The following is a 15,284-nucleotide window of genomic DNA, read 5'->3' on the forward strand; positions in this document are numbered from 1 at the left end:
AGGTGAGGTGAGGCCTGTAGAGCCATGGCATGATTAGGACCTTCATTAGTGGAGAGGTAGGGCTGAGAAGGCAGAAGTGATTACTCTTTGACCCTGGCTGCTGTGACCCATAGCCCCATCAGCACCCTGTACAACGCCCTAAAGGGAAACACTAGGCCTCAGCTCCCCCCAAACCGCTCACCTACCCCAAATTCCTCAACTACCCCAAACCCCTCATCTACCCCAAACCCCTCACCTACCCCAAACCTCTCAACCTACCCCAAACCTCTCAGTTACCCCAAACCCCTCAGCTACCCAAACCCCTCAGCTATCCCCAAACCCCTCAACTACCCCAAACCCCTCAACTACCCCAAACCCCTCAACTCCCCAAACCCCTCAGCTATCCCCAAACCCCTCAGCTACCCCCAAACCCCTCAACTATCCCCAAACCCCTCAACTACCCATAAATCCTCAACTACCCCAAACCCCTCACCTACCCCAAACCCCTCACCTACCCCAAACCCCTCACCTACCCCAAACCTCTCAACCTACCCCAAACCTCTCAACCTACCCCAAACCCCTCAACTACCCCAACCTCCTAACTACCCCAAACCACTCAAATACCCCAACCTCCTAACTACCCCAAACCCCTCAGCTACCCACACACCCCCACACCCCTAACTACCCCAAACCCCTCAGCTACCCACAAACCCCTAACTACCCCAAACCCCTCAGCTATCCCCAAACCCCTCAGCTATCCCCAAACCCTCAACTACCCCAAACCCCTCAACTACCCCAAACCCCTCAGCTAGCCCCAAACACTAACTACCCCAAACCCCTCAGCTATCCCCAAACCCCTCAACTACCCCAAACCCCTCAACTACCCCAAACCCCTCACCTACCCCAAACCTCTCAACCTACCCCAAACCTCTCAACCTACCCCAAACCCCTCAACTACCCAAACCCCTCAGCTATCCCCAAACCCCTCAGCTATCCCCAAACCCCTCAACTACCCCAACCTCCTAACTACCCCAAACCACTCAACTACCCCAACCTCCTAACTACCCCAAACCCCTCAGCTACCCCCACACCCCTAATTACCCCAAACCCCTCAGGTACCCACAAACCCCTAACTACCCCAAACCCCTCAGCTATCCCCAAACCCCTCAGCTATCCCCAAACCCTCAATGACCCCAAACCCCTCAACTACCCCAAACCCCTCAGCTATCCCCAAACCCCTCAGCTATCCCATAACCCCTCAGCTACCCAAACCCCTCAGCTACCCCCAAACCCCTCAACTACCCCAAACCCCTCAACTACCCCAAACCCCTCAACTACCTCCAAACCCCTCAACTACCTCCAAACCCCTCAGCTACCCAAACCCCTCAGCTACCCCCAAACCCCTCAACTACCCCAAACCCCTCAACTACCTCCAAACCCCTCAACTACCTCCAAACCCCTCAACTACCTCCAAACCCCTCAACTACCTCCAAACCCCTCAGCTACCCAAACCCCTCAGCTACCCCCAAACCCCTCAACTACCCCAAACCCCTCAACTATCCCCAAACCGCTCAGCTATCCCCAAACCCCTCAGCTACCCAAACCCCTCAGCTACCCCCAAACCCCTCAACTACCCCAAACCCCTCAACTACCTCCAAACCCCTCAGCTACCCAAACCCCTCAACTACCCCAAACCCCTCAGCTACCCAAACCCCTCAGCTACCCCCAAACCCCTCAACTACCCCAAACCCCTCAGCTACCCAAACCCCTCAGCTACCCCCAAACCCCTCAACTACCCCAAACCCCTCAGCTACCCAAACCCCTCAGCTACCTCCAAACCCCTCAGCTATCCCCAAACCCCTCAGCTACCCAAACCCCTCAGCTACCCCCAAACCCCTCAACTACCCCAAACCCATAACCCCTCAGCTACCCAAACCCCTCAGCTACCTCCAAACCCCTCAGCTACCCCAAACCCCTCAACTACCTCCAAACCCCTCAGCTATCCCCAAACCCCTCAACTACCCCAAACCGCTCAGCTATCCCCAAACCCCTCAGCTACCCCAAACCCCTCAACTACCTCCAAACCCCTCAGCTATCCCCAAACCCCTCAACTACCCCAAACCGCTCAGCTATCCCCAAACCCCTCAGCTACCCCCAAACCCCTCAACTACCCCAAACCCATAACCCCTCAGCTACCCAAACCCCTCAGCTACCTCCAAACCCCTCAGCTACCCCAAACCCCTCAACTACCTCCAAACCCCTCAGCTATCCCCAAACCCCTCAACTACCCCAAACCGCTCAGCTATCCCCAAACCCCTCAGCTACCCAAACCCCTCAACTACCCCAAACCCCTCAGCTACCCAAACCCCTCAGCTACCCCCAAACCCCTCAACTACCCCAAACCCCTCAGCTACCCAAACCCCTCAGCTACCCCCAAACCCCTCAACTACCCCAAACCCCTCAGCTACCCAAACCCCTCAGCTACCTCCAAACCCCTCAGCTATCCCCAAACCCCTCAGCTACCCAAACCCCTCAGCTACCCCCAAACCCCTCAACTACCCCAAACCCATAACCCCTCAGCTACCCAAACCCCTCAGCTACCTCCAAACCCCTCAGCTACCCCAAACCCCTCAACTACCTCCAAACCCCTCAGCTATCCCCAAACCCCTCAACTACCCCAAACCGCTCAGCTATCCCCAAACCCCTCAGCTACCCCCAAACCCCTCAACTACCCCAAACCCATAACCCCTCAGCTACCCAAACCCCTCAGCTACCTCCAAACCCCTCAGCTACCCCAAACCCCTCAACTACCCCCAAACCCCTCAACTACCCCAAACCCCTCAACTATCCCCAAACCGCTCAGCTATCCCCAAACCCCTCAGCTACCCAAACCCCTCAGCTACCCCCAAACCCCTCAACTACCCCAAACCCCTCAACTACCTCCAAACCCCTCAGCTACCCAAACCCCTCAACTACCCCAAACCCCTCAGCTACCCAAACCCCTCAGCTACCCCCAAACCCCTCAACTACCCCAAACCCCTCAGCTACCCAAACCCCTCAGCTACCCCCAAACCCCTCAACTACCCCAAACCCCTCAGCTACCCAAACCCCTCAGCTACCTCCAAACCCCTCAGCTATCCCCAAACCCCTCAGCTACCCAAACCCCTCAGCTACCCCCAAACCCCTCAACTACCCCAAACCCATAACCCCTCAGCTACCCAAACCCCTCAGCTACCTCCAAACCCCTCAGCTACCCCAAACCCCTCAACTACCTCCAAACCCCTCAGCTATCCCCAAACCCCTCAACTACCCCAAACCGCTCAGCTATCCCCAAACCCCTCAGCTACCCCAAACCCCTCAACTACCTCCAAACCCCTCAGCTATCCCCAAACCCCTCAACTACCCCAAACCGCTCAGCTATCCCCAAACCCCTCAGCTACCCCCAAACCCCTCAACTACCCCAAACCCATAACCCCTCAGCTACCCAAACCCCTCAGCTACCTCCAAACCCCTCAGCTACCCCAAACCCCTCAACTACCTCCAAACCCCTCAGCTATCCCCAAACCCCTCAACTACCCCAAACCGCTCAGCTATCCCCAAACCCCTCAGCTACCCAAACCCCTCAACTACCCCAAACCCCTCAGCTACCCAAACCCCTCAGCTACCCCCAAACCCCTCAACTACCCCAAACCCCTCAGCTACCCAAACCCCTCAGCTACCCCCAAACCCCTCAACTACCCCAAACCCCTCAGCTACCCAAACCCCTCAGCTACCTCCAAACCCCTCAGCTATCCCCAAACCCCTCAGCTACCCAAACCCCTCAGCTACCCCCAAACCCCTCAACTACCCCAAACCCATAACCCCTCAGCTACCCAAACCCCTCAGCTACCTCCAAACCCCTCAGCTACCCCAAACCCCTCAACTACCTCCAAACCCCTCAGCTATCCCCAAACCCCTCAACTACCCCAAACCGCTCAGCTATCCCCAAACCCCTCAGCTACCCCCAAACCCCTCAACTACCCCAAACCCATAACCCCTCAGCTACCCAAACCCCTCAGCTACCTCCAAACCCCTCAGCTACCCCAAACCCCTCAACTACCTCCAAACCCCTCAGCTATCCCCAAACCCCTCAACTACCCCAAACCGCTCAGCTATCCCCAAACCCCTCAGCTACCTCCAAACCCCTCAACTACCCCAAACCCCTCAGCTACCCAAACCCCTCAGCTATCCCCAAACCCCTCAACTACCCGGTCCCATAGGATAACTGTTTTTGGTTCCAGGTAGAACCCTTTTTGGTTCCAGGTAGAACCCTTTTTGGTTCCATGTAGAACACGCTGTAGAAAGTGGAACCAAACTTGGGACCAAAAGGTTTCTACCTGCAACCAAAAAGGGTTCTTCAAAGCGATCTCCTATGGGGACAGCCGAAGAACCCTACAAGGTTCTAGATAGCACTAATTTTTCTATGAGTGAACTGTAGATAATGCCACTTAAGCCCAAGCACTGCAAATGAGCCTAAATACCGCAGACAAGGAATTTAGACAGAGAGGGAGAGAGAAAGAGCTAAACCATTCAGTTAGCCCATCACTTTTTCTTCTCATCACGGTTTACTGTGTCTCTGTTTGCTGTTCTGAAAGTCCTTGTGACATGAATGCAGAAGTTTCTATCAAGGAGGAAAAAAGGACGAGCATAGCATTGTCTACTGCTTTGTTGTGCCCCCTTTCTACTCCTCAGGTTAGTCATATAGGCTCCTGTCTGCTCCTGTCTGGTTGGACAAACACACACAAACATGCAGGGGGTGGAGGGGGGTGGGGGATAGAATGCGCTCAACAACATTTGAACTTGATATTCGCTGATGTCATACGCAGCAAGTGGACACACAAACAATTACAGAATTCTATAAAGAGACCTCAGCAAGTGCTTTTAATTCTCCCTGATGATGGAAGTGAGGCTGCCAGGGGACTTTTTCTCAGAAACACAGAAAAGCCAATTTCATACCCAAACTCAGCTCCCCTTCCTCCCCCAAACTCACAGCCCAAACGTCTTTCCTGTTTACCTACCAGTGGAGAGAAGTATAAGCCCACTCTATGTACTGCTTCTTCCTTATTTACTCTCACCCATACAAGAGGGAGCCATTACCACCTTTTAGACCTCATTTAATAAAGGTTCAGATCTCCATTTAGAAAAATAAATGTCCCATGAGTTGGAATATTTACTCCCTTACTGCATTATGACAATAAACCGTTTTTCTATGGCGAGGGGTGTTTGGGAGGGGGTGGATAGTGGGAAGAAGTATCTGTGGCTTACTGGAAACCCATGGGGTTGACATGTTTATTTTTCTGGGACTTCATATTAAGGAACAGGCAGCAAATAATAGGTGTTTGGAGATGTAATGTTGGTTCCAGAGCTGGAGGACTGAGTAATCCCATGGGCAAACATGGAGGAGAGAAGCTTCTTCAACCTGTGGTTCAAACATCAGTTTATACTAACCACTGAATTTGAATGTCTGGTCTGTACTATGAGAATGTGACCAGGGCTTCTTCCTGTGGCACTCTGCTGACCTTGATCATATTCAAGATTAAAGTGTACAACATCATTTCTATTTGTATTTATTAGGGATCCCCATGCTGCCAAGGCAGCAGCTACTCTTCCTGGCGTCCAAACCCATTAAGACACTTAGATATTGCAACAATAAAAATATATATTCTTGTACACATTCAGCGCTACCAGTCCCCTGTTTAAATGCTGTTTATGGACAGACCTTGGAACCCCATCACTGGAAACTGACATACATTTACACAGCAACCTCCTCATACACACACTTACCCACAAGAACACACACACTTTTACTTTTCCAGTTCTAATTTTGCCAGTCTGGCTAAACCTGTCTGGATGAGTCTGAATCACGAATGCAGACATCTTCCACTCTCCCCGCTAATCACTCACTCACACACACACACACACACACACACACACACACACACACACACACACACACACACACACACACACACACACACACACACACACACACACACACACACACACACACACACACACACACACAAATACAGAGGAAAAGTTACACCTGCCCATTGACACAGCCGGAGTCTTTCTTCCTGTCAGTTGTTACTCTGAGCGGTATGTGTGTGTGTGTGTGTGTGCCAAAATGGCCTTTGCATGCTCGTAGCTATACGTGCGTAGGTGTTTGTGTTTAAGTTTATGCGCACCGAGGTGTGAAACCTTTGACACGTCTGCTAGCGTTGCGTTGACACGTGACAACGATGGTTGCTTTCCTTTCCAACAGATCTGCGAGGACACCTCACTGCTTAGCACACCCTGGCTACCCCTGTACACACAGCCTTGCAACCCCTACAACCTCTCACCAGAGCTAAAACAACACTCTCAGAGCAGCTTGTTTCTTTAATATGATCTGTCACTGGGGTGAAAAAGGGCCCTCTCTGTTCAGCAGGCTGAGTCTGCAGCATGGGAAGGGTTGTGCTCAGGCAACCATCCAAAGAGGTGCTGAAAAACAACCTCCTTCACCCTGTACTCTCCTCACCGGCTACCTCACCCTCTCCTCACCCTCTCCCTCACCCTCTCCTCACCCCCTCCCTCACCCACCTTTACTGCCTCCCTCCTACTAACACACATCACCCCTCCCCTCCACCAGAGGAAATACATACATAGTATGGTGGAACAACAGAGAGATGATTGCTCAGTGCTACGGGCCTCTCTGTATTGTTAGTGGATGTGGGTGGGCCTGCACCCCTCCACTCATACTGCCTGCCCTGACCTGCCCCAGGCATAGCCCCTATTCCTTTCTAATCACACACACACACACACACACACACACACACACACACACACACACACACACACACACACACACACACACACACACACACACACACACACACACACACACACATCTAACTACACTCCTGCTACGCAGCCTTATCCCTTCATCAAGACAGGAAGGCTGGATCTGTGCTCACACACACAGTCTCACATTTTCTCCCCTGCTGTGAGTGGGTTTTCAGCCCTGCTGTAGACAGGGGGATTTCAGGCTGAGTATGGTCCCCAGGGGAAGCCTAGCTAACATCTGCCTCTGAGACAGACAGACATGCATGCATGCATACAGACAGGCAGCAGTAACAGGTTGGGGAGAGAGCCAGGCTTAGCTAAACCTCCCCTGATAGATTGGTGTAGGCTGTGGAAATCCCACCGGTACATTACCTATCAAAATATTACAGAGAGAAATAAAAAAGCACAGGCATCATCAAGCAGCAGTGTCCCACATTCAGGTTAAAAAAAACATGAGGGCAGTGTACTAGTCACAGCCACATAAGTATTATGGAATACTAAAGGTAGTCCGTCTCATGGTGATAGTTTACAGTGAAATACTGCATCCATTCAGTTCATGACATGGACATCAATATATAACAAGATACATTCATTGCATTGAAAGAGTTCATTGCTTGTGTGGTGTTTCTGTGTGTCTGTGTGTTTTTGAGACTAATTTAGAGCCAGACTATAAACAGACTAAACACAAACACTATTCAATAATAAAACCCACATCCTTCTGGGTCAGCCTCAAACTGATCTATGATTGGACAGCCTCTAAAGCCCAACTCTGTCATTGGTTGCATTGCTGTGGCAGTGTAATCGCTAATGCCTCAGGCATCTTGATGGTACCAGTGATAGTGAAAAGGGAAGTAAGAGAGGGTAGGGGAAAGGGGGAGGCAAAATAGTCAAGATAGGAGGAAGAGGAAGACAGGTGTGCAACGCTTCGCTCAACAGATGTTGAAACGTATTCGAGCTCCAATACAAAGCGGAAGTTTGCTAGCAACCCAGCCAACGCCACTACAACAAACTCTCAACTGTCGTTCTCAAGCAGGTTGACGTTTCTGACTGACGAAGAAACAGTTAAGAGAGCTTATAGTTCAGGATAGAAACAGTCAGAGAGTTTACAGTTCAGTATAGAAAGTATAGGGCCTATTGCCTTGAAATATTCCTCCCTAATACACACACTCACACACACGTCCCTCAACACACTCAACAGCAGCATGTTAGTCGAATGTGTTGTTTTTGTCAAGCTGTGAATCAGACAGGGAGAGGCTGGCATCAACATGTCCTAATAATAGAGCTAAACAAACCCAGAACTCTGCACTACAGCTATTGGTGTAGGACTGACACATAATCCCTCTCACTTACTATGTACACCTATTCTGTATACAGGCAGAGTGCACAGTCCTTATAGACGTGTTATAGTTTTCAGTCTGATACAGGCACTCAACCAATTCTAGTCTGTTATCAAGGGCCTACCAAGTCCATTTATACGACGAATACAAATATTTACACTTCAAATATATTCAGCACAGATCTGGGTCCGGGCCAAGGCACGTATTGCCATTTGCAGTCCAGATAGAGTTTCACTTTGCCCCTGAAAGCACGCCCAGCCCTTTACTAAAAAGAGCTTGTGTTTAATGTGTCTCTCATTGGAAGGGAACATATGTTTCTTTCTTTCAATGTTAGAAAAAAAGGAGCGGCACAGGGGTGAGGGAGGAAAGGGGCCATATCGGGTGATCATTCAGCTGGACCCGTCAGCGTTTAGGAGCTGTCATTAGCACCCTCTGAGCAAACACTGTCTCTGTGTTCCACTGATATGGGCTTTAGGGGGTTAGGGTGGGACTCGCTGAGATTGGCACGTCTGGTCTGAAGGGGTTGGTCAGCTCTTGGTAAGAGTTGCCCGTTGGCACAGGTCTACGTTCCATAAGTACTAACCTTAATCATTCTGCTCCTTGTGGCTCAATGTCATTTTGTAGGCGATCAGGGTTGATCATTTTGCTCTTCAGTGTTTCAATTCAAAGGGACCAGTCACATGGTCAGTTTCCCACACGGATGTATCTTATCTGTTACACTTGAACCTATCTACATATTCTGAAGAGCACAAAAAAACATGGGGGGCATCAAGGCCCTCTGTCTTCAGTTAATCTGCTGATAAATGGTATTGTATTGGCCAAAGAAAACAGAAACGGTGGGTGGGAAAAGCACAGCCATTATTCCTACAGAGATTTTCAGTGAAATGGATTTTCAGTACATCATTAATACCAGACATTTTATATCAACCTTTTTATTTGGTCCTCACAGTCCTTATAATGCTGTAAGATGATGCAACAGCCATCTAGAGAGGAAGCTAGTAAATCTACAGCTTCTGGCATCCATTTTACCTCTTCCATGTATTGAGCGCTGGTGTTTGAACCACATCATCCCTGCCTCCCTGTTGGCCTCCATCTCCCAGCTCTATCTTGTGGTTATGATATCATAGAGAAACAACTGGGCATTCTTTCCTAAGTGCACCCTGACACATAAAATATTCATCCACCACAGAATCCCCTCCGAAATGGGTCCGTGGTGCACAGAGAACCCTGGTCGAGACCCTACAGAGTGGGAGTCAACCTCTGGCGTTCTACCAGACACATGGATGAGCGGGGTCAGGCCTAAAAAGATGTTTAAACACTGCATTGAACAGCATCAGGCAAAGGGCTCTGTCTGTCTCTTAACCTAGAGTCGATATACGTGCCCCTGTGGGAATCTAATTAGCATAATACAAAAATCCCCATAAAAATCTTTCTGTTTAAACTCAAGATATGTTTTTTTAATTTGCATTGGATGTGTCTCAATTCACTGCATCCACCTATGTAACACTGACACATCCCGAAAATCTGTCTTCCCACAGAATTGTCTGTAGCGTCCGAATGGCCTAAACTAAATGAGACTCTCACGACCATGTCGGTTGTATTTCTCTACAAGACCCGCCACCATTGCACCAATCCATTTCCTCTCTATGAGGCTTAGAAGGGTGATGTCTAAGAGAAGACAAGAGGAGGAAGGTTGTATATACTGTAAATGCTGTATGTTAGCTTCCACATGGAAAACTGTTGAAGTCTTCTCTTATATATAAAAAAGGGAGGGACAGAGAGGGAAGGGGAGAAAGACGGGGGAGAGAGAGAGAGAGAAGGGGGTAAAGAGGGGGGAGAGAGAGAGAGAAGGGGGTAAAGAGGGGGGAGAGAGGAGAGCTATAGTCAACCATGTGAGTTGACTTGTAGTGTTAACAGTAACTGTGGGGTTTGGGGTAATGAGCACCAGGCCGGATCCTAATGAAGCCTCTGTCTGCTCTGCTCCTATGGTTCTCTCTCATGGTAACATTGGCTGGCCAACCCCTACTGGAAGTACAGAACAGTGTGTCATCACCACACTCCCTGCCAGCTGGACCTGAGCTACTGCTGTGTGTGTGTGTGTGTGTGTGTGTGTGTGTGTGTGTGTGTGTGTGTGTGTGTGTGTGTGTGTGTGTGTGTGTGTGTGTGTGTGTGTGTGTGTGTGTGTGTGTGTGTGCGTGCGTGCGTGCGTGCGTGCGTGCGTGCGCGTGCATTTGTGTGTGTGTGTGTGCGTGTACACACGTGGGTGATCAAGCGGTATGATCTCTTTCATCACCAAAGCACCAGCCAGTTCATCCCAGACCAACACAGGCCACAGAAAAAAGTTAACAATGATTCATTTTTCCCCTGGTTGTTTTTGCCTGGTTGTTGTCTTCTTCCACAGAGCTGTGGGATGTATCATTTTCCTGACCTGGTGTTCACCTCTTAATAACTGCACTAGGGGACACACATGGGTCTATATTTGGAGGGCCGTTTCCCCCAGACTGTGTCCCTGTGTCATAGTGAGATGGTTGGTTTATAGGTGGGGTCACTCACTATTACTACATCCTTCTGCGTTTTTTACGTCTGACTCCCAACACAGACAGCTGGACATGTTGAGCAGTCAAACAGCCCACATTCAGACATTACTTATATATACACACACACACACACACACACACGCACGCAGCAACACACACACACACACACACACACACACACACACACACACACACACACACACACACACACACACACACACACACACACACACACGCATGCAGCAACACACACACACACACACACACACGCATGCAGCAACACACACACACACACACACACACACACACACACACACACACACACACACACACACACACGCATGCAGCAACACACACACACACACACACACACACACACACACACACACACACACACACACACACACACACACACACACACACACACACACACACACACACACACACACACACACAAACCGTCACACTCCTATACTCACATACTCACACTGAGAGGGTGTTGATCCCAGTGTGAGTATTCATGTGTTTGGTGTGTTTGTTACTGGTCATGTGGTGGTGTGTTTGTTACTGGTCATGTGGTGGTGTGTTTGTTACTGGTCATGTGGTGTGTTTGTTACTGGTCATGTGGTCGTGTGTTTGTTACTGGTCATGTGGTGTGTTTGATGGGCCTGTGTTGGTGTGTTTGTTACTGGTCATGTGGTGTGTTTGAGGGGCCTATGTTGGTGTGTTTGAGGGGCCTGTGTTGGTGTGTTTGTTACTGGTCATGTGGTGGTGTGTTTGTTACTGGTCATGTGGTGTGTTTGATGGGCCTGTGTTGGTGTGTTTGTTACTGGTCATGTGGTGTGTTTGTTACTGGTCATGTGGTGGTGTGTTTGTTACTGGTCATGTGGTGGTGTGTTTGTTACTGGTCATGTGGTGTGTTTGATGGGCCTGTGTTGGTGTGTTTGTTACTGGTCATTTGGTGTGTTTGAGGGGCCTATGTTGGTGTGTTTGAGGGGCCTGTGTTGGTGTGTTTGTTACTGGTCATGTGGTGTGTTTGAGGGGCCTGTGTTGGTGTGTTTGTTACTGGTCATGTGGTGTGTTTGTTACTGGTCATGTGGTGTGTTTGTTACTGGTCATGTGGTGTGTTTGAGGGGCCGATGTTGTAGTTTGGGTGATGGTTATTTATCTACAGTATGTTTGCATTTGAGAGCGATGACTTGAATGTGTCTGTGTCTAGTCGTGGCACCATTGTAATGTAGACTATTCTACTTGGGAGTCAAGCTCAATCCACATAATTGTTATGTGTATGTCTGTGTGTGAAAGGGTGTGTGTTGGGGGGGGGGATAGAGAATACTACATTTTATGTAAAGAGAGGGAGTGATCTCTACCAAATGGACAGAGCGGTAAACGGCAGGATATATTACCCATGGGTCAAGTCGCAGGAGGGAAGATATATTGCCCATGGGTCAGTCTGGAGAGAGGGCGGGCAAAATCCATATCAGTCCGTCTGCTGGCCCCCTTTATATAGTGATAAAATATTCAAATCTAGCCATTACTTCACATTAGAGATGCCAGGGAGAAAACCACAGAATGTATACATGTTCTTTCAGACATGTGTTTGTTGCATTGATAGTTACATTAAAAGCCCTTCCTCCATTAGAGGAGTCCCTCATCCGGACTCACGTATGGCATTTAGGTGTGTGTGTGTGTGTGTGTGTGTGTGTGTGTGTGTGTGTGTGTGTGTGTGTGTGTGTGTGTGTGTGTGTGTGTGTGACATCACATGTTAAATATGATTGAGAAAGATTGCATTGAATTAGCCTTGTACTGTAAGTATGCCTTTTATGGAAAGCTTTTCAGTGGAAGAGATATTAAAGTGATAAGGGTTTGCTTGTAGAATTTGGTCTTTCTGCGTCGTCTTCAGATCGGATGTATGCGAGGTGTCAAATATGCTTTAATTCATACATTCCAATCTTTCTCATCACACACACCTCCACGAACATGCACACATGTGCAACACGTCCACACAGTGTGTTCCAGTATGAGTGCTATAGTCTAGGAGGGATGTCTGGGTGTTTCCCTCACTGAGTGACTGCTTTGTCAGCCCTGAGTCGCTGTGAGACGTACAGTATAGTCACTATTTGGACAAGTAGACCCAGTCTGTGGTGTTGTACTGGGGTTATACTGAGGTTGTACTGAGGTTATACTGGGTTTATACTGAGGTTGTACTGGCGTTATACTGAGGTTGTACTGGCATTATACTGAGGTTGTACTGGGGTTATACTGCCGTTATACTGGGGTTGTACTGGGGTTATACTGCCGTTATACTGGGGTTGTACTGGCTTTATACTGGGGTTGTACTGGTGTTATACTGAGGTTGTACTGGGGTTATACTGGCGTTATACTGGGGTTGTACTCGGGTTATACTGGCGTTATACTGAGGTTGTACTGAGGTTATACTGGGGTTGTACTGGCGTTATACTGGGGTTGTACTGAGGTTATACTGGGGTTGTACTGTGGTTATACTGTGGTTGTAATGGGGTTGTACTGGGGTTGTGCTGGGGCTGTGCTGGGTTATACCGGGGTTATACTGGGGTTGTACTGGGGTTATACTGGGGATGTTTTGGGGTTGTATTGAGTTATACTGGGGTTGTAATGGGGTTGTACTGGGGTTGTGCTGGGGCTGTGCTGGGTTATACCGGGGTTATACTGGGGTTGTACTGGGGTTGTACTGGGGTTGTACTGTTGAGTCGACAAGTTAGGGGATAAGGGGATAGATTCGCAGTATTTTCTGTTGCTGTAATTATAACCTATTTCATACTATCCTTATCATGTAATTATTGTATTATTAAGCTAGTACTATTGTTATACACTAGATAGAGTATTAGTGGTATTCCATGTATCTGATTATAACACAAAGGCAGGTGCAGGTTTAGCCCAACCACAACACCACTGCCTGTCAACATTCTATTCATATGTTTCTATTTCTAAGTAAACTTGGCTACTGTTCTTTTCTATAATCCGATTTAAATAGATTAGTTGGTGGAGAACAGAGGGCTTTATTCATATAATATGATTATGTCACTGTACTATCCCCTATCGCCAATATATACCCTCCCACTTCAAAACAGACTCACAAGGCCTAGTAAACTGTTGGTGCCATGGAGAGATCTGAGGAAAGAAAAACTGAAATATTACAGCAGACATAACATTTGGATGTACTGTTGTTTTTTCTATTTTTGACTATTTACTACCGCTGTGGAAAATGAATAAAGTGCCATGATTTCCCGGCTGTGTAGGTGGTAACTTGGGTCTCCTCTCTCTCTCATTTTCTCTCTCTGTGTCCTTCTCTCATCCTCCCTCAGGACACAGGGTGAAGCTAGAGGATCCCCAGAAGATGCAGTTCTCTGATAGGCTGACAGAGATTGAGCGCTACCAGCGGGCCAGCCTGAGGATGGGGCCTGGTAACCCCCAGCCCCGGCCCATGCACCAGAGCCACCTGGGGCCCTCCACCCAGTCCCAGATACAAGGTAGGACCACTGACCACACAGGAACCCCTATCACACTGACTCTTTCACTCTGTCTGTCCCAATTCAGAGCTGCTCACTCATCACAAACACTCCACGTTCTGCTACAGTACTGTATAGAGGTTTGGTCTACAAATGCCTCTCCCTAACTGTGACACATAATGAACTGACAGTGTTGCTCTAACTTTATCTCTATGGGCTGAGTTAGTCTGTATGTGGCAGGCTGAGGCCCCAGGTTGAGTTAGTCTGTATGTGGCAGGCTGAGGCCCCAGGTTGAGTTAGTCTGTATGTGGCAGGCTGAGGCCCCAGGTTGAGTTAGTTTTATGTGGCAGGCTGAGGCCCCATGTTGAGTTAGTCTGTATTTGGCAGGCTGAGGCCCCATGTTGAGTTAGTCTGTATGTGGCAGGCTGAGGCCCCATGTTGAGTTAGTCTGTAAGTGGCAGGCTGAGGCCCCCATGTTGAGTTAGTCTGTATGTGGCAGGCTGAGGCCCCAGGTTGAGTTAGTCTGTATGTGGCATGCTGAGGCCCCAGGTTGAGTTAGTCTGTACGTGGCAGGATGAGGCCTCAGGTTGAGTTAGTTTTATGTGGCAGGCTGAGGCCCCGGGTTGAGTTAGTCTGTACGTGGCAGGCTGAGGCCTCAGGTTGAGTTAGTTTTATGTGGCAGGCTGAGGCCCCAGGTTGAGTTAGTCTGTACGTGGCAGGCTGAGGCCTCAGGTTGAGTTAGTTTTATGTGGCAGGCTGAGGCCCCAGGTTGAGTTAGTTTTATGTGGCAGGCTGAGGCCCAAGGTTGAGTTAGTTTTATGTGGCAGGCTGAGGCCCAAGGTTGAGTGCAACCCTCCCTGCTGATATGAGAGCCCAGACCTGGGGGAGGGTCCAGTACATTTACTGGCAGGGGCCGCTCACTCACGCCAGCTCTGTCCCCGGATGCCCTGCGTCGGTGAGGCCCGGGGCCGCAGAGAGCAGGACGCAGGGTCTAGTCTGGGGCTAGGTGGAACCCTGATCCCTGCCAAACAGCCTGACTGGAGCACTGGGGCTGGTTCACCATGTCACACTACAGCCTC

The 15,284-nt window shown here is 49.4% G+C and overlaps 1 protein-coding gene across 4 annotated transcripts in view; it reads left to right on the forward strand.

Annotated features, from left to right (window-relative positions):
- The window catches only part of LOC110498012 (runt-related transcription factor 3), an 84,773-nt gene that overhangs the window by 45,336 nt on the left and 24,153 nt on the right, over positions 1-15,284 (forward strand). For all 4 annotated transcript variants that reach the window (XM_036954937.2, XM_036954936.2, XM_090211400.1 and 1 more), the window contains one exon: positions 14,062-14,226. In XM_036954937.2, the coding sequence (XP_036810832.1) occupies positions 14,062-14,226 (165 nt within the window). The remainder of the gene's footprint in view (positions 1-14,061; positions 14,227-15,284) is intronic.

Source organism: Oncorhynchus mykiss, chromosome 19 (genome assembly GCF_057628025.1).
Source record: "Oncorhynchus mykiss isolate SJ-2025 chromosome 19, ASM5762802v1, whole genome shotgun sequence".
NCBI lineage: Eukaryota > Metazoa > Chordata > Actinopteri > Salmoniformes > Salmonidae > Oncorhynchus > Oncorhynchus mykiss.